Genomic DNA, 21,161 nt, shown 5'->3' with positions numbered 1-21,161 from the left:
GAAGAGGAGATAGTCATGGAATTACTAGAACAGAAAGTAACTCAAGCAAGAAGAATTATAATAAAGAAGGATGACAAACTTGTTCCCACACGTAATATTATATTGACCTTTAGTACACCGAATTTGCCGACCTCAGTTAAAGCAGGCTACCTAAACTGCCGTATCCGCCCATACATTCCAAACCCTTTAAGATGTTTCAAGTGCCAAAAGTTTGGTCACTCCCAGACAACATGCAGAGGCGAAACCACTTGTCCTAACTGCGGGTCAAAAAACCATTCACAAACAGAGTGTACCGCAAAGGCTCCAGAATGTTCAAATTGCAAGAATGACCATCCAGCATACTCAAAATCATACAAACTCTGGAAAATTGAAAAAAGAATACAAAAGTACAAGATCGAGAATAAGGTCACATATCAAGAAGCAAGAAAGCAAATAAAGTCAGCTGTCCCAAAAACCACGTACGCTTCCGTTACACTAAAGTGCCAAGCTGTTTCAACCCAAACTGAGGTATCAATTCCGCCCAATACATCCATTGCAGAATGGGCCCGATCTGTGCTGTCAACATCTCAACCTACCACCAAACCGGTTCTAGTTGATGAAATAAGTAATACCCCTATCACAGTTCCGCCTAAAATAAAATCATGTGATAAAATGTCAAATAAATCACGAAGGCAACAAGCCACTGAAATACAAAAGACAAACTCAAATAGAATGGACTCTGAAAATATAGTTACACACGATGAAACAGTCCTTGATCTTCATGCAGAAGATGATATGGAGACTGGATTTTCGTCAGGTCAAACTGATGACATAGAAGAGAGTACAGATCCCGGACGTCCCAATTTTCCTAAAAAAGATAAAATGAAATATTACCGTCAAAAGCAAACCACTCACAAGAAACAGACAGACTCGCCTTCCCTCCTCAAACCCCGATAATGCAGAACATTGTTCAATGGAATTGTAGAGGTTTACGCAGCAATACCGATGACATCTATGATTTAATCTCCCGATATGGTCCTATTGCTGTTTGCATACAAGAAACTAATCTAACTCCACAAGTAACTCCATCAATCAGAAATTTTACATTTTACAGAAAAGATAGAAACTCCTCATTATCCGCACGTGGAGGCGTCGCGATTCTAGTTGACAGTAAAATACCCTCTAGAAACATTCCGCTCCAAACCCACTTAGAAGCTATTGCTGTACGTGTATCAGTTGGGCAAATTCTAACTCTAGTATCTCTGTACCTTCCACCTAACAAGATGTGCACGTTTAAAGAACTAGAAGACCTTATAAGACAAATACCACCACCTTTTTGTATCCTTGGTGATTTCAATGCGCATTATCCATTGTGGGGATCAGACCACATGGACAATAGAGGACACTTGATCGAGACGATACTAGACCAACTGAATCTAACATTATTGAACACTGGTGAAAAAACTTATACTCACCTTCCCACTGGATCAATGTCAGCAATTGATTTAACTCTCTGTTCCCCCATATTATATCCCAGTATAGAATGGACAGTATTAAACGACCCACACAATAGTGATCACTTTCCAATCATATGCAGAATCCAAACGCTTCAAACATCATATCCTGATAATCGCTCAAAATGGAAATTCTCCAGAGCAGATTGGGAAAAGTTTTCAACCCGTCTTTCTTTTGATAGCCAATTGATGGTATATATTATGTACATATATATTATGTATATTATTATGACCTGATGGTATATATTATGTACAACCCATTGATGATGTCACAGAGCATATTACCAGGCAAATACTGACCAATGCCTCCGAAGCAATACCTCAAGCCTCCACATGTAAACACAAAAACCTTAAACACTGGTGGAATGAAGCTTGTACCAATGCCAAAAAGGAAAAAAATAAAGCTTGGAACCTGTTCCGGAAGTTCCCAACTACCAACAACCTAATTCAATATAAAAGGCTAAAGTCAAAAGCTAGACAAATTAGAAGAAAAGCCAAAAAGGAATCATGGATACAGTTTGCCTCCACTATTACAAAGGATACTGGCAGTCATCTCATCTGGAAAAAGATTCGGCAATTAAATGGGAAATATCCACCACTTCCTTCTCCCATCTTAATCAAAAATGGACAGGAAATTTCTTCTTCTGAAGAAGTAGCTAACACCCTTGCAGAGAATTTCTACCAAACATCTGCCACGTCAGCATATGGCAACTCTTTTCTTAAAATCAAAGCTTCGGCTGAAAGGTACAAAATAAAATTCCATACTACCCAATATATTGCCTATAATCAACCGTTTAACCTATTTGAACTGCAAACAGCATTAAATAGATCACCCAACAGTGCAGCTGGACCTGATGGTATATATTATGTAATGCTGAAACATAAACAGTGCAGCCTTGAATTTACTATTAATGTTCTATAATCGGATATTTCTTGAAGGTACATATCCATCTTCCTGGCATCATTCCATCATTTTAGCCTTTCCTAAACCAGGAAAAGATCACTCACTTCCAGAAAATTACCGACCTATTTCTCTAACTAGCTGCCTAAGTAAAATCCTAGAAAGAATGATACACAGACGGCTTACCTGGATTCTTGAAACTAAAGCACTGATGAACAACAATCAGTTTGGTTTCCGACAAAACAGATCCACTTTAGATCTAATGGTGAAAGCCGAGACTAACATCCGCAATGCTTACGTCAGAAATGAACATCTTGTAATAGTAAGTCTCGATATAGAAAAGGCTTTCGACACTACCTGGAGGTATGGCATATTGAGAGAAATTCATTCCATAGGATTGCGAGGGCACTTACCAGAATTCATTAGAAATTTTCTTCAACACAGAACCTTTCAGGTCCGCTATCAATCTGTACTTTCTCGGTCCTACACTCAAGAAGAAGGTATCCCACAAGGATCAGTACTGAGCTCTACCCTTTTTTCACTTAGACTGAACACCATATCACACAACATCCCAAACACTGTAGAACTATATATGTATGCTGATGATCTAACTATATCTTGCCGTTCACAAAATATTCATACCATTGAAAGACAACTGCAACTCTCCATAAATAAGTTGGAGACATGGGCAATGCAGAATGGATATCGTTTATCAGATCAAAAAACAATTGCAGTTCACTTTTGCAAAAAACGTAAGCTACACCCAGAACCAGAACTCAGATTAAAAAACCATTTGATCCCTCTCACCAGTAATCTTTGTTTCTTAGGCTTAATATTGGACACCAAACTGAACTTTGTTTCACATATCACATACCTCCGAACTGTTTGTCTAAAGAAACTTAATATACTTAGGTCCATTTCTGCTATGACATGGGGAGCTGATAGATACACTGTATTACATTTGTATCGTGCTATTATCAGATCTCGTTTAGACTACGGTGCTATTATATATGATTCAGCTAGGAAAAGTGCATTAATCAGACTTAATACCATCCAACACAGTGCCCTTTGCACTGCTCTGGGCGCATTTAGAACATCCCCTGTTCAGAGTCTGTATGTAGAGGCACACAAACCTCCACTTCACCTTCGAAGGAAAATGTTGCTTCTAAATTATGCAGCTAAAATTCAAAGCCTTCCAGACCATCCCGTTCGACTGTTGCTTTCGAACCCTGAGTGGACAGCATTTTATAACAGTAAACCGACTGAAAATAGACCAACTGGCATTAGACTAAAAGATTTGCTTCACACCTGGAATATTGATTTTGATAACATACTTCAAGAGAGCGATATTCCTAATCCACCCTGGTCTATAAATCTCCCTGACTGTGATATCCACTTTCAGCAATGGGGAAAGAACTCCCTGGCAGATGAAAATATCAAACAACTACATAAAGAATATGCCCTCAACAATATACAAAGCTACCAAATATATACAGATGGCTCAAAAACAGGTTCTGCCATTGGTGCCGCAGCTGTCTTTCCGTCTTTTACAGTCTCCATATCACTACCAGTTGAATGTAGCAGTTATACTGCTGAGTTATATGCAATCAAACTAGCCTTACAGAATATTAACACTCTCCACAATGCTAGCAGTATAATATACACTGATTCATTGTGTGCAGTGTCTTCTTTGGGCAATCAATTTTCAATATCACAACCAATCAAAAAACAAATCATTTGCTGTTTAAACCATCTACGAAGTAGGAATCATTCAGTAAAATTCTGCTGGATCCCAGGGCATTCTGGTATCTTAGGCAATGAGAGAGCAGATCAGGCAGCCAAAAAACCAAACAGTACATCACCAGCAAATTACCAAGTACCATATAGAGACTATTTGAAGCATATTAAAAAAGTCTGTATGTTTCAGTGGACAGAAATATGGAAGGCACAAAGTAATAACAAGTTGCTCCAAATCAAAGAAGAACCAGCGTTATGGATTTCCAGCTTCAGACAAAATAGACAGGAAGAAGTTGTACTAGCAAGACTAAGGATAGGACACACGCACCTAACCCATATGTTTCTACTCATGGGGGATGACCCACTTCGATGCACGCATTGTACACTACCGCTTACAGTCAAGCATATGCTTTTAGATTGTCCTCACTATTCCCATTTCAGAAGTACTTTCCATTCTCAATCACAACTGCAAGAACCGTTATCTCTTAACCACATGATTGGCAATAGTGCTAACCTAGCTACACTCTATACCTTTCTGAAGCAAATACATATATATGAATTCCTCTAATGCCAAAATGGAACACATTATATTACTTTAGGATTATAATATAGGATCTGGCACATTTTGGCCTTAGCTGCCCTTGTGCCCTTAAACTCCAATACCAATACCAACTAAATGGATCACAATTCCTGACATATTATACTTGGGAAATTACTGCAAAATTAAATTACTGAATGTTGTTGCTAAAGTCTAATTAGAAAGTTTTAGTAATTTTCAATTTACCGGTATTCATTACTTCAGAATTTATTCTGATTAATATAGAATGAGCTGTAGTTTTATTTATAGTGTTACTTTCATTTGTTACTTATATTAAATACACAATAAATAACAAACTCAAGTTTGTTACTTGTTATGTATTTAGCTATTTATATTTTACTAATTATTATTATTATTAAATTAAAAATAATAAGTATATATTTATTTACATTAGTAAATAAATAGTTATTTAATACATTTTTTTTTTCTTAGAACTATTCTTATAGCTAACAATATCAACTTACTCAGTAAAGAAGAATCACCTCACATTTCTGCTCAAGATGTAAGCAAATGTCGTGGTTTCAGCAGGCAAAAAGGGGTAAGCAGTTATTTTGTCCTTAATATTTTGAGCTTAAAATTTCTGAACTGGTGATTTGGAGTAGGATCTTTAAAATTGTAAGGTTACTACCATGATTTGCCTATATGCTGTGCTACAAATAGGTTAAGCATCCCTCTAAAACCAAATCATAATGTTACTAATTTTTAATGTACCAATCCACAGAATGTTGTGGTTCTTATTTGGTATGTCATCTTTGGAGGCTGGGTGCCCTATTGGTGTCGTACCTGACAAACCAGTGATGATTTAACTCACAAGTGAGACACCAAAAGGCTCTAAAAAGTAGCATTATATGTCTTGAAGAGAAGTGCCAACTTATTTTTAGAGTGGAACTCTTGGTGGGTAGCCTTATAATTTGAAAGATCAATACCTTTGAAAAGACTTTGGTCTTTTCATTCAAATTTTGGGCATCTATAAAAATAGATGCATCCTATTATAGGAATATTAAAATATAAAGAGTTGAAGGGACATGAACACATGGATTACAGATGTTTACTTTTATTTTGTTTTGTGCTGCATCCTTAGTTTTGATACTATAGACACATATGCTTCCCGAGGCTAATTTGTTTCTTTCGCCAAGGTACAAGTTTTTACATTATTTTCAAGGAATGTTTAAAAAAAAGTTAACATTCATGCATTTGCTTCAGCAAAACATTTATTCTGTATTTCAAGCATTTATTTTACTATTTTCATCATATTCTAAACTCTCTTCTGTTATCTGTTTACAAGGCACTTGCCTAGTAAACAAATGACAGACGAGAGTTTCAGAATGACTAAATAACGATTAAAGAATGATTTCAGAATGATAACAGAAGAGTTTTGTAGGCACTAGCTTCCACACTACTATACTACTTCCAAGGTTTATAATGTCACAAAACAGTTATCTTTTAAGGCAGAGGTCCCCAAACATTTAGAGAAGTGAGCCAAGTATGAATTTTTGGAATATTTGGCAGAGAAAATTCCTGATTACTGAAAACTACATTTGATTAAAGTTATGCAGAGAAACAAATTTTATGCCTACCTATATTTACAGAATCAAAAATAAATCAATGGATTATCATCAGACTCTAAAGACTTCGCCTTGTCGCTGCAACCATACATCTCTGTCTACTGCTGAACATTTCCTCATATCCCCTAAAGTTAATTTTCCTCATTAGGTTTTCCAAAATATTCTTCCTTGGTCGTCCCCTTCCTTTCTTTCCCAATATTTTTCCTTCTGAAATATTCACTAAAAATTTGTTATGTCTTAGGGTGTGTCCTAAAAATTTAGATTATCTTTTTTCCACTGTCGTGAGTAGCTGCCAACATCTTGCATCTCGTTCAAGACAGATTCATTGGATCGTCGCTCGGTCCAGCTAATCCTCAACATCTTCTTCCAGACCCACATCTCCAATGCCTCCAGTCTCTTGATATCTTGCTTGCATATGTCCAAGTGTCATTTCCATACAGCAGCACACTCCACTATTGAATTAAAAAAGGTATTCCGGCAACGATCCTGGATATAGAACTCTCACTAACTACGGATATAAAGCAGGAGAAATCTCAATGTCTCAATAAACTCTTCAATGTATGGCAGACCAGAACGAATGACTTAGCAAACTTTTTCCTGATCTCCTGTTGATGTGTCTGCTGGTTAGAATATTTTGCTTGTTACTGAAAGCTTGCTTGGCAAGGGTGATTCTTCTTCTGATCTCTGTAGCGCACCAGGTGTCCTGGGTAATACAATTCCCCAAAAAACAAAGCTGTTTCACTTGTTCCACTTTGTTGTTCCCCATTTTGATTTTTGTTTGAGGTTGTTCATCATTCTTGGTGACGACAAGTATTTTAGTCTTTTGTGCATTTATCTTTAGATGTGAATTTTGTAGCCTTAATGATAGCCTTTCGAACATCTTACACAGCTCCTGCTTTGAGTCAGCTAATAATGCTATGTTGTCCGTGAATCTGATGCAATGAATCTGTTGTCCATTAATCTTGATACCCTTTGCTTCCTGCTTCATCGATGGATATGTAATATAAAATTTACCACTTTGTTTATATCAAATTTTAATTATTACTTTTTATTGTACTAATCACAAAAATACAGTTAGTAATACAACAAAATTATAATTATTGCGATGAATGTGGTTGTAGAGTGTGACTGAGTTTTGTAATATCGAGTTTTATTAAAGTACTAGTTCCAATTCTTATAAATTCATGTAAATGCACCTCAGTTAGACATGATCGTATTTTTGATTTTATGTATTTCATTTTTGAAAAGGTCTGCTCACATATACATGTACTGTTGAAAATTGACATAACCTTTCTTGCAAAATTTTTAATTTTTGGATAATCTGACTCCAATAATGTTGAATAAAATTGAATTAGATTTTCATTTTTAAATATTGTCTTCAGTACATCATTAGATTGAAGATCTTCCAACTCTAATTACAAATTCTCATCAACATTGTTGACGGGTACATCAAATGGATTTTGAAAAAGTTCTAACACCTTTGAATTATTTTTAAAATCAGAAAATCTATTCACAAAATTTTCCTGCAACAAACTAATGTTTTGAACAAAATTTTTAGTAGAAAAATTACAACCAGGCATATTTTTAGATAAATTATCACAACTTGGAAAATGCAAAAAATTATTCCGAAGTAGTTGACTTTTAAATAACTCCAGTTTTGTAATAGAATAGCAATTGCTTAAAATTTGCTCCAGTTTTGTTTCAAATGCTTTGACATTGTAATACGATTCATTGACAAGTTTATCGTGTCCTTGCTGTTTCTTATTAAGAAAATTCAGGTGTTCACATATATCTGTTAGAAAGACAAGGTTCCACAACCATTTGAGAACTGACAGTTCCAGAACAGGTTTCAATTTTTTGTTCATAAATAGATCTATTTCGATCCTAAGTTCAAAAAATCGCTTCAACTCGTTACCGCAACTCAATCATTGTACTTCATTGTGATACAACAAATCACCATATTCGGCCTCAATTGTTTCAAGAAAATTTTTGAATTGCTGATGATTCAGACCAGTTTTGCGAATAAAATTTACTGTTGATCTTGACAGTTGACACGACTGAATCTACGCTCAAAAATTTTCTGCAAAAAGACTGCTGGTGAATTATACAATGAAATTGCATCGGTTTTTTTAATATTTTTACTCTCAAGATATTTATGAAGCTGACTCATGAACCCAATTTTAGTACCGACCATATTTTCAGCACCATCCATCGTAACCGCTGATAGCAAATCCCAGTTCAATTTGAGGCCCTCAATTACTTCTGACACTCAAAAATATATTTTCACTTGTATCTTTCAAGCTTTTTAATTTACACCTCAGATATAAATTAGTAATTGAGCTGTATGGCTTGTATCTTCACTCTCATCAATTGCTATTGAAAAATGTGAATTTACAAACTTTGTCTAAGAGTTGATTTTGAACAATTCTTTTCATTACAGTTCAGTTGAAGATAAACTTACAAACACAAAATTCTTTACTTTCTCAGAACATACTTCTGCAATTGCCAAACAAATACATTTTACAAATTCTCCATCCGTAAAGGCCCCTCCTTCTTCGGCAATGATTTGGGAGGCTCAAAAACTAGTCCTAACAGCAGATAAATTTTGATGAGCAAAAGTTCTAATCTTCTGTTGTTGACTTTGAAAAGTTTGGGTTAGTTCTTGGAATTTTTTCTGCCGCAAAGCTCCTTGAAATTTATCGTAATTTGAGGCATGTTTTGTGGTGTAGTGACGTTTCACATTATATTCCTTGAACACCGACAAGGCTTCATTGCAAATAAGAAAATAAGATATGTGCAAGTATCATTAATCAGTACAAAAAAAGTAAATAATTGGCCACCGCTCATTAAAAACTCGACACAGCATCAAATTTTCTTTTTTTCGACATCAACTTTGGCATGATTTTTATGGGGTCCCTGGAATAAAAAAATAAAAAAAATACTATTAAATATTGAAGTAAGCAAGCACTGATGTCTTAAAATTTTTTGAAATATTTTAACGTAAATTTATTTATAAATTCGAAATAAGTTTTAAGGTTTATTACAAAAAATTTAAATGGTTGATTTTTGTTTGACAGGGAATGTGATTTTAATTACTACAAAAAATATAACATCAGATAAAAACAGTACCTACTTACCGGACTACAAAACACGACACTAACTTGTTTTCTCCCAGATTTTCATAAAACTATTTGTTGAGGCTACCGAAGTTGGTCACGCTCGCGAAGCGTTCAATCAATACAGCACTTCTATATTTTCTCTTAATGGTTTATTAAACGAAACGTGTATACGAGACTCTAACAAATGCTTAGCTTTTGAACTTAACAAGTGACCTGCTAACTTAGTATTAAAGAAAAATTACATTTACATGATGGGCAGAAAGTAACCCCCACTATGAAATGGGTAGGTGTCTGTGGAGGAGATGCAAGGTCACCCAAGTCATGATAAGGGATTAGGAAATCCATAATTTCTGTCTCTAACGACTATTGCTATTTAATGACAGGATCAAGATTAACAGATTATTTAAACGATATTTCAAAGAATAGTTTTGAGTGGAAATAACAGAATTAATATCTAGCAACACTAAGCTGATGACACAGGTGTCAACACTATTAATCAACCAACGGATGTTAAAATAATCTGCAAAATGTGTTTTCCATAAATTTTATTGTGATCTCATATGAACATTAATTTTTCTGATCAAAATATCAGCAGGCTGGATCTGGCCCACAGCCATAGTTTGGGGACCCCTGTTTTAAGGGATAAGAAATGGTGCAGAAAGGCTACTAGGAGAGCTCTACGAAGTTCTGTCATGATATACAAGAATTTTGCCAGCAAGGACAAGAAGGTAATTATCTTATTGTATAAGGCAGTGGTTATCCTTCATCTTAAGTACTGCATACAGGTCTGGTAATCTCATTTTAGGAAGTATGTAGATCTGTTGGAATGGATGCAGAAAAGAAAGACTTCTTGCAAATTGTAGCACCTGGAAACTTGGTGAGTGCCCAAGTTTCACTTCATTAAGTCATGGTGGGGAGTATACATTGGTTCATTGTTTTATGTTTCAGACAAATTGGGATATTGCCCCTCAGTATGTGACTATATATCCTGAATTCTATCCATCCAAAATTTATTTTTCTCTTGACTTCCAGCCATTTATCATTCTTACAGCTAATGACTTGTCCCAGATAAGTATATGACTCCACCTTTTCAATTACTGCTCCTTCAATGATTATATCCCTTTCTGTGGCATACTTGTTCATCATTACTTTTGTTTTAGCCATATTCAACTTTAGTCCAAAATCCTTACTAATCTGCATAACTGATTAAGATTTTCCTCTAATTCTTTGGGATCGTGGCCTATGACCACAACATCTGCAAATCGTAAATGGTTTAGGTACTCTCCATACACATTGATTCCTTTCTGCAACCAGTCTAATCTTCTAAAAGCTTCCTCAAGGGCAGCAGTAAACAACTTCGGAGATATTGTGTCTCCTTGTCGAACTCCTTTCTCAATTTTAAATTTGCTTCTGTCTTTGTCTAGTCTAATAAAGGAGGTAGCGTTCTCATATATTTTCTTAAAAATCATAATATATGGTGTATCTGTGCCTTGTCTTTCCAGTGCCTGAAACGTTGCCTTATGCTGTAAGGAGTCAAATAAATAAATTTTCTGTTTATACTCCGGGACGACCAAACAGTCAGAGGAGTTCACAAGATAGACAGAATACAAGAAACAGCACCGTATTCAGCAGTCACGGGCTTGGACCCCGGTCACTCAAGGCACGTGTAGTTATGCACCCACGCGCCTGACCACTAGGCTACGGCATCCACAAATGCCAGGCATAATGGTGTTTTATTCATTTGCTTTCTTCATTAGCTGTGATATTATGTGAAGGTGATCCATAGTTGAGAATCCTGTCCTAAAGCCAGCTTGCTCTTTCGGTTGATTCTCATCAAGTATTCTTTCTAATCTGTTAGTAATGACCCTTGTGAACAACTTGTAGATATGGGATAACAAGCTAATTGGTCTATAATTTCCAATTTCTGATTTATCTCCTTTCTTATGCAGCAAAACTATGACTGCATTATTCCACTCCTTAGGCATCACACCTTTTCTAAATGTATTTTGTGAAGAGTTTTGCCAGTTTTTGTGTCATGCCCCTTCCTCCCAATTTTAACAACTCTACAGTAACTTCATCTTCCTCCAGGGCTTTCTGATGCTTCATTTTCGTCAACACATGTTCTTCCTCATCAGGAAGGATATCAGGTATGTCATATGTGTTACTAATTTGTGATCCATCTTCCACACTGCTGGCATCATTCCCTCTCGTGTATAATTCTATATAGTAGCCTTCTGCTATGTGAATTATGCCTTCTGTACTATTTATGAGTTCACTGTGTATTCTTCACTTTCAGTATTATTTGTCTTTCTGTATTACTGCTCATGGCTGCTGATTTAAGTCCTTTGTTGTCCCTTAATGCTTGTTCTACTTTCCTTGTGTTAAATCTTCTTATGTCCTCTCTGAGTCTCTTTCTAATGGCTTTGCACAGATGTAATTTTCAACATTTCCATTCCTTTTTGTGAATCCCTGCTATTGACTTGCTAGTCGTTATCGCCTTCATGGTATTTTTCTAAAACACATTTCTGGAGGTCAGTACCATAACCTCCCTCAGGCTTCTTGATTCCATTCAGAAGAGGGCAGTTAGGTTAATTAATGATTCATCTCTAACAGGCTCTCCACTCGCTCTCTCATAGACATACTGTTTCTGTTGCATGCCTCTTCTACAGATACTTCCATGGGCACTGTTCTTGGCTTCTATAATTCCCGCTCTCTCTTTCAAAACAGTCCGAACACGTGCCGCCATCAGCCAACATCCATTTACTGTCCAACTTCAAACTCACAGAACCAACTTTTCATCTTCCTCGTTTATTCATTCAACTGCCATTTTCTGGAACAACCTTCCTTCATACGTATTTCCTGAAAATTACAGTCTACAGAAATTCAAGTCCAATGTCAACAAATATCTTCTTTCATCTTCTCAACCTCCAACCCAAGCATGGTACTAAGTACTATAGGTTCTAATACCTCTCGCGGTTGGGGTTTACATAAAAAAAATAAAAATAAAAATAAAACAATAAAAACAATTTGCAGTTTCCGGTTTAGTGGTCTTTTCTGTTAGTGTAATTAATTATAAACTGGTAGTAAACTCAATCTTCTTGCATTTGCTATAGTACCGATAGCTGGAATTCTGTGGGTTTTCATGTTATTATGGTGAAATGTGTTTCCCCTTCCATGAAATATTCAATCACATAAAAAAAACAAATAAATTTTCAGACGCTCATTACTCTGTATCTCACTTGTGTCCTGTCACATTCTTTGTTATTAATTGCTTATCATTTTTACTGTTTTAAATTTTATAACAAAAAAAAAAAAAGTCAGTGAACAGAAATATCAATTAGTATGTACATATTGCAGTACGTATTAATTAAGCTGCTTCCATTTGCTCACAAGATGGTCAGAGAAGTGACAGCTATGTTTTAATTCTGCTAAATGCAAGGTCTTACACTTGGGGAATAGCAACCTGCAAATAAATTATACACTTGGTGGGATTGAGGAGTAAAGGAGGAAAGGGATCTGGGAGTTACAACTTGGGAAAATGTGAAATTTTCTGAACAGGGTAAGCAGGTAGCAAGGAAAGCCCATGTTGTCCTGTCGATGATTTATCGAATGCTATCCTGTTGAGATAAGGAGGACCCCATTTGGAATACTTGTAAAAGTATTGCGACCTCATCTGAAAAAACCCATTGGGCTTCTTGAAAGGGTCCAAAGACTGGCAACTCAATTGGTGAGATCAGCAGAAGCACGACCATATAAGGAAAGATTCCAATTATGTGGACTACAGAGTTGGGCAACCAGCCACCTCATAGGTGACCTGATTGAGGTTTATAAGGCTCTGAGAGGGATTAGTAAAAATGAATGAAGGTGGAATTCTCACTGTTCTAAAGAATTCCAGAACTAGGGATCATAAATTCAAATTATGGGGCTTAAGGTTTAGATTAGATCATAGGAAGTTTTCTTTTAGCCAGTGAGTCATTGATAGCTGAAACAAGTTGCCCTGCAGGTAGTTGAGACTGACAGTTTGAATCAATTCAACGGTCAACCCCTCCTCACACTTACCTGTGAATCACATAATTTGTATTTTCTTACCACTTGTTTTTTTTTTTTTTTTTTTTTTGCCAGTGCAGTGTGGTTTTCTTGCACTGTATGGCAAATACTATTACAATTTTGATAAATGGAAAATATGACTTACAGAATTATATATATATATATAGATATTAAAATGCTAAAATAAACTAAATGGGGTAACTGTATACCAATGGTATTTTTAAATTAAAAGCAATTTGCATGATTTTTATCATTTCTAAACTTAATTTTGCTTCGGCTATTTTTTTTTTTTTTTTTTTTTTTTTTTTTTATGAATGGGAGGTTGTTCCCTGTCTTCAGTTTAATCTGAAAACATCATTGGTGTGCTTCTGCATTAAATATATGCTGATTTTATTTGAACAGGAAAAAAAGAAAAATACCAGGTGCAACACGAGGAGATGTGAAAATAGTCACCTGTACTTACAGTTGTTTTACACAGCTAAATATACGCTGAAGATCAAACATTACATATGACCATTGATGTTTGCGATATTTACTTACAACCTGTATTATGTGAAAAAGTAGTCTTCATATAACATGGATTTGGCTTACGCTTTTTTCAAAGAACACTAAAGGTTCCGCACATTATGTGATGAATGCCTGTAACCAAATACTCTGTAGTGGTTTTGGTATAATTAGGCATAAACCTATCTAAGTTTGACATGAAAAAAATGCAAATTTGTATGAATGACAATTTAACTAATTGTCAGATCATATAATTGCATCTGATTGTCTTTCTCATCCTCATTTAAATTTTTTAAATTAAAACGTATTAATCATAATTGCTAATTTGATTAATGATAACAGATTTAATTGTTTCACTTAAATGTTTCAGGATGTGTTTGATATTTTGTCAAGATCGTTGGCTCCATCCATACATGGTCATGACTACATCAAAAAGGCATTACTCTGTATGCTTCTAGGTGGTGTAGAAAAGGTTTTACCTAATGGAACTCGTCTTAGGGGGTATGTGTTGAAAATGCTAAAATTTTTAATTTTAGATTTAATATATGTGACTTAAGAAGTTAGTTACAGTTTGTCTTTTAATTATTCATTTTATTTTTATATTAAAGTTTATAAATTTTTATGAACTTCAAAGATGTATCATTACAGTTCATCATATTTCTGAGATTATTGATTAATGGGAATAACTTTTTTTTTCCCTCTCAGCCAGTGACATATTACTGTAGTCAGGTTTGTATCATAATATAAAAAAATGATAATTAAGAGACATTAATCTTCAATTTAATGATTTTTTCTTAAAGTTAATATGATTGATAAGATTAATGGAGAATTTAGTAATACTAACTTCTCAAAGCTTTTTAGAATTGATGAAGATTATGCTATGTTAAGCTCACAGTGATGTTATTGAACAGTGTCAGTATAGTATTAGTATTACAATGGCTAAATGATGCAAGGAAGTGGGCTTTTTCTGCATCTGTAAAAAAAAAAAAAAAAAAAAAAATGTATTGTTCGAACTTTCCCTGTGACCAAAAAGTTCCTATCTAATTCTTTTAAACTCGACCGCTGTTGCAGCCAATTCAATCCAGCGACCTACAACATGCTACCTGAAAGTAAACATGTGATCCAGCCTTCTGTTACTCCCCAAAATTTAGTATTTATGCTCTTCAATTCCCTTAATGACTTGATTGTAGACTAGTTTATACTTATTGCAGCGACCTATGTCCCCTGCTTATTTATAATCATCCATGCAATTTACAGTCATTCCTTGCAATATAAAAATTGTCCACAACCACTACAGTCCCTTTATGAAAGCAAAATGACATCAATATATTATGATTACTGCCACCTAGTAGTTCCTTTATATGAATATTATGAAGAATCACTGCTGATAATCCGATCAAAAATATTGATAATCAGATCAGTTGTTTTTCTCTTGTTGCTCCTCTAACATGCTGGTTTAGGAAACAGTCATCCGTTGAATCCAGAAAATCTTGCTATTGTGTGGGTGACAAACCCACCACCAGTTCTAGCCAATATCTGAAAAGTTTAAAAAAAAAAAAAAAAAAAACCCTTTATAAGGCATTCTGAATTACAGTCTGGAGAATTATTTAGCAGCTGTCCTCTTAAAGTTGTTTTAGAGCTGTGCCCTTGAAATGTAAGGATTATTGAATCTCACCACACTGTGAAACCCGCAGAGATGGGTGGGGGGAACCTCTGGGGCTGTTTGACAACTAACACACCATGATACCTATCATAACCTCAAAAAACATTATTCATACTGCATAATAGAAGAGATGGGTGTGTGGGGTAAATAAATACATATATCACCATTGTCATAATGCTGTGTATGTACAGCTATTAATAAAAAAGTTCTAACTTATGTTCCTATTTTCATTATTATGTTACTAGTCTATATCTCATATCTTAATTGGGGATATAAGAAACAGGAGTAATGCTCCATAATGTAAACAAATGGCCAGTAGACTATGAGAGGACATTTCATACAAATAATTTTAGATTATAGGCCTGATGTAGCTGAGTGGTCAGGAGTGAGTGCAGTAGTATCCACTCTTTGAGTGAGTAGTTCAAGCTTGTGGCTGCTAAATACAATTAAAGATTGTATTCAAGATTTATTGAAAACTCCTCTGACCTCATGGTCGTGCTGGAGTATAAACGAGAAAATTTTTTATGTACTTAGTAAACAACTAATATTAACTATATAATATGAAAGGTTATCATTAAGGAAGAGATGTAATTAAGATTCCTTGGTAGTAGGTAAATGGGCAAGTTGTATAAAGTTATTTGTTTTAGTGAAAGTCCCTGTAGCTCAATCATCTGGATATGGGGCCCAGGTAGCCTAGTTAGCAAGAGTGCTAGGCTGTACTGAGTGGAGTGTGCAGGTTTGAGACTAGCTGTCAGTAGTCATGGATTTCCTCCTCAGTACTTTGAATTAGTCAATCTCAAGGCTAGGTGTTATTAGCAAGTCAAATCCAAGGATCCTGACTAGAAATGCATTCGAAATAAATAAAATAAATTATCTGGATAATACAACTTGGACAGATTGAAGCCAGCTGGAGTTGTGAATATTAGCATTAGCATTAGTAGAGGCATTTGATGCAAGAAAGCAAGCTTATGCAGCATCAGCCAAAAAAAAAAATAAAAAAAAAAAAAAATAAATAAATAAATAAAAAAAAAAAGAAACCACTTCCACTTCACCCCTCTGTTCGTTCAAAATACCTGTCCAGCTGAGCCTTAAACTTATTTAGACTATCAACTTTTACGACAAGGGATGGAAGTCTGTTCCACCAACCAACCACCCGCTGGCTAAAGGCAAATTTCCGCACGTCTATCCTACATCTGTCTTTCCTCAATTTGAATTTATGCCCTCTCAGGTGATTATTCTAAGCGAGAGGAAGAATCCCATCAGCATTGAGCATGCTCAAACCATTCAAGGCTTTATACACCTAAATCAGATCACCTCGCTGGTGCCTAGTCTCCAGACACTGTAATTTGCAAAACTTAAGCCTTTCTTCGTAAGAGCACCCCTTTGTTCCATTCACTAATCTTGTTGCCCTTCTCTGTACTTGTTCCAGCAGCTCTACATCCTTCTTGAAATGAGGCCTCCAGACCTGTATAGAGTACTCTAGGTGTGGCCTGACCATTGCCTTATACAAGGGAATAATCAGGCCACACCTAGTGTACTGTATACAGGTCTGGAGGCCTCATTTCAAGCTAGAAAAATTCCTATATATCATTGACAATACACCATGAGCTACTCTTGCAGCCCGTCTGCACTGCTCAGAGAACTTCATATCTGCCTGCACAACCACCCCCAGGTCCCTTTCATTCTCTACCACTGTCAGTGTAGTACCACAGAGTTGATACGTTGCTCTGGGGTTGCTGTTTCCCATGTGTAGTACTTTACATTTGTCAATGTTAAACTTCATTTGCCACCTCTCAGCCCATCTGCTCAACCTTTCCAGATCCTGTTGCAGAAGCATAGTGTCAGTAGTGTCCTTGACAACCCTGCCTACCTTTGTATCGTCTGCAAACTTTGACATTAAGCTTGATATACCATCATCAATATCATTTATGAATACAGAAAACAATAATGGACCCAACACTGAGCCCTGAGAGACTCTACTAATAACATTAGTCCACGACGAGCAGTGTCCATTGATTACCACTCTCTGTCTTCTCCCCCTCAGCCACCCCTTTATCCACAGCAGCAATTTGCCTCCAATGTCACACTGCTCCAATTTGTGCAGCAGTCTTCCATGTGCAACAGTGTCAAAAGCCTTTCTAAGATCCAAGTATATAATATCAAAGTTATTCCCTGCATCCAGTTCCTTTGTGACTGCATCATAGTATCCAATCAAATTGGTCAGGCAAGACTTCCCCTTAACAAAACCATGCTGTGTCCGAGCTATAACTGAAGTCTTGTCTAAATGATCCTGCAGTGCTTCTTTAACTAGTGCCTCCATTAATTTTCCTGGAACAGAAGTTAAACTCACAGGTCTATAATTACTTGTGTCAGCCTTTGATCCTCCTTTGTGAATTGGGGTCACATTTGCCCATCTCCAGTCTGTGGGTACCTCCCCTGAGTCCAAGGAAGCTCTCATAATTGTGTCTAAGTGTTTACTTACTTCCTCTGCTGCCTCCTTTAATATAACTGGATAGATCCCATCCACCCCGGGTGCCTTTCTTGTGTTTATCTTCAACAATTTCTCCTCCACTTTACTCTCAGTTATTACAAGATTCTCTAGCTTACTGCTAGAGTTGAATACACCTCTGGCTTTCCCCTCGCTAAATAACTCCTCATGTGTGAATGTCGATGCAAAATATTCATTTAGTTTGTTAGCTACCTGAGCAGGATCATCAACAGTTGACCCATCGATATCAAGTGGTCCAATCTGATTCATCCCCTTCCGTCTAGAGTTTACATAAGTAAAGAACTCTTTGCTGTTTTTCTATGCATCCCTTGCCAAAGATTTCTCGTAATCTGCCTTCGCCTGCCTAACCTCCTTTGTAACTTGGTTACAGATCAACTTGTATCTATCATAGGCTTCTGTGTCATGTGTTAATTTGTATGTATCCCATGCATGTTTCTTCTCTGCCATATGCCTCATCAGTTCATCTGACATCCATTTAGTCCTAAACCTTGAACAATATTTCTTGGTTGGTATGTAAAGCCTAGTAGCTTCCAAGATAAGTTCTTTGAATGCTTCCCATTTTGCATTTGCTGTTGGTAACATCATCAGTTGGTCCCACTGTATAGAATTTAAATACTGTCTCAGTCCATCGTAGTCGCCTTTACGGAAGCAATAACCCTTCCCTTTACCCCTAATGGTAGTTACCTCTTTGAGTAAATCCCACTTCAGCACACTGTGATCACTGCCACCTAGTGGTTCATTTATCTGCAGATTCTTAATGCATAAAGAATCACTGCTGATAATCAAATCAAGAGTATTCCTCCCTCTAGTTGCCTCCCGAACATGCTGATGTAGAAAACAATCATCCAATAAATCCACAAAAGCCTTGCTAGTGTGTGAGTGACCAGCCCCCAAATTCCAGTCAATATCTGGGAAATTAAAATCTCCCATTATAAGACTCTCTGATTTACTGGCGCCCACTCTATTTCCCTGTACAGTTTCTTATTATATTCATCAGAGCCATTAGGCCTATAGCACACTCCTACTCTCAATTTTGATCTCCCAATGCTTATGTCACACCAAACTGACTCGACACTGCACTGTCCAGCTATGTCCACTGGCTTCACTTCCTTGGATTTTATGTATTTCTTAACTAATAGCATAACCCCTCCTCCCTTCCTATCCAGTCTATCCTTTCTGTAGACGTTGTACTCCCCAAATTCCAGTTCTGCATTCCTTATATCTGTGTGACACCACGTCTCTGATATCCCAACAATATCTGCCTTTGATGTTTTGAGCAATACCTCAAATTCATCAAATTTATTTACTAAACTCCTAGCATTGGTGTACACGCAAGTATACATGCACCTATTTCTATTCTTAGCTACCTTAACACAACCCATGTGTTTACTTGTACCGCAATGACTCCCAGCAGTCTCTGAAATATCCTGCATCTTGTTTTTCAGGCTTCTGCTCATTCCAATAGAAGCAGTGCAAGAATCTCTTTCACCTCTGCCAGTGGCTACTGTTAATCTATTCGTCTTTGTCTCCCCCCAAGCTAGCAGTTTTCCGACCCACCATTAAAGTTGCCAAGAAAAATTACTTTTAGGGAAGTTAGAGTTGAGAAAAAAAGTGTCAAAGGAAATCGAACTTCTGATTAATAGCGTTGACAGTGACAATGCAAACAAACAAATTTAACAGAATGAGGTAAAGAGATTTTGAGCCAATGGAAATCAAAGAGGATATTACAGTGTAGGGCATTTCAGAAAAGGAATATAAGGTCTTTACAAAAAATCACCCTTATAGAAAATGCAATCATAGAGAAGTAATTAGGAGAAATGAGATGAATGATGGTGAGGCAACCAAAAGAATTCTTAGATGGTGGGCCTGACACCACATATACTTTTGAAATGAATTAGGAAGTTTATGAGAATGTTTGTTCTTTTCATGGATAAGTTCATTCCAAAGTTTGTAGATGAGGTAAAAGCTGAGGTGGCAGAACATGTGAGAATTGATAAGCTGACAAAATGTTTAGATTTATATTATTAGTAGTGCAAATGATGCAAGGAAGTAAGTTTATTCAGCATCTGCCAAAAAAAAACACAACAGCCTTAATCTCCTGATAATTTGTGTAATCCTTCCTTCAATTTTCAAAGTACTTTTTGCTTTACCACATTTACGTTTGTTTCAATAATCATTTACTCTGTGGTTGAAAGATTTTTTTTTTTTTTAATTTAAATTTGTACCCTTACGCATGTCATCCAAGAAAGAGTAAGAGCATCATCAGATTTAGTTTGCTTAATCCATTTAAATCTTTAAACATTTCAGTCATCTTCTCACAGATACTTGCTTTACAAATAGTGCCATTTACAATGCTCAAGTATTTCTTGATAAGAGTACCCTTTTGTATCCCCAGTTAATTTTATTGCACTTTTTTGCACTCATTCCAGCAGATCTCTGTCGTATCTAAAATGACGCTTCCTATATGGAGTACTCAAAATGCGGCCTAACCATTACCTTAAGCAATAGAATAATCACCTTCTTGTCCCTGCCAGCAAAAGCCCATAGTGTCCTTCAGTCGTCCTAGTAGCCCTGCTCAGAGAACTTCATGAGAATGTTTAGTTTAATTGTATAGTTATTCCTGGATTTTTTTTCATTCTCCACCACTTCAAGTGTTGAACCGCCCAGTTGGCTTTTATTTTGGGATTACTGATATCCAAATGTTGCACTTATCAACAGAAAAGTTGATATTTTATTTTGGGATTACTGATATAATATGTTGCACTTATCAATATTTTATCACTTATCAATATTTTATTTTGGGATTACTGATATAATATGTTGCACTTATCAACAGAAAATCGCAATCGCCACTTCTCAGTCCAGATTTCTAATTTCTTTAGGTCTTGTTGCAGTATCATACCCTGATGCCTGCCATCAGCCATCCTGCCAGCCTTTATGTCATCAGCAATGTTCAACGTTAAACTTGATATGCTTTCATCATTATTGTTTATAAATGTTTAAAACAATAAAAGGTGCCACACTG

At 36.1% G+C, this 21,161-nt stretch overlaps 1 protein-coding gene across 2 annotated transcripts in view; it reads left to right on the top strand.

Annotated features, from left to right (window-relative positions):
* The window catches only part of Mcm3 (minichromosome maintenance 3), a 180,250-nt gene that overhangs the window by 46,091 nt on the left and 112,998 nt on the right, over positions 1-21,161 (top strand). For both annotated transcript variants that reach the window (XM_090385070.1, XM_090385069.1), the window contains exons 7-8: positions 5,162-5,267; positions 14,335-14,465. In XM_090385070.1, coding sequence (XP_090241196.1) covers positions 5,162-5,267; positions 14,335-14,465 — 237 coding nt within the window. The remainder of the gene's footprint in view (positions 1-5,161; positions 5,268-14,334; positions 14,466-21,161) is intronic.

Source organism: Mastigoproctus giganteus, chromosome 11 (assembly GCF_048544385.1).
Source record: "Mastigoproctus giganteus isolate SK-2022 chromosome 11, ASM4854438v1, whole genome shotgun sequence".
Taxonomy (NCBI): domain Eukaryota; kingdom Metazoa; phylum Arthropoda; class Arachnida; order Uropygi; family Thelyphonidae; genus Mastigoproctus; species Mastigoproctus giganteus.
This window is presented reverse-complemented; position numbering and strand designations above follow the sequence as displayed.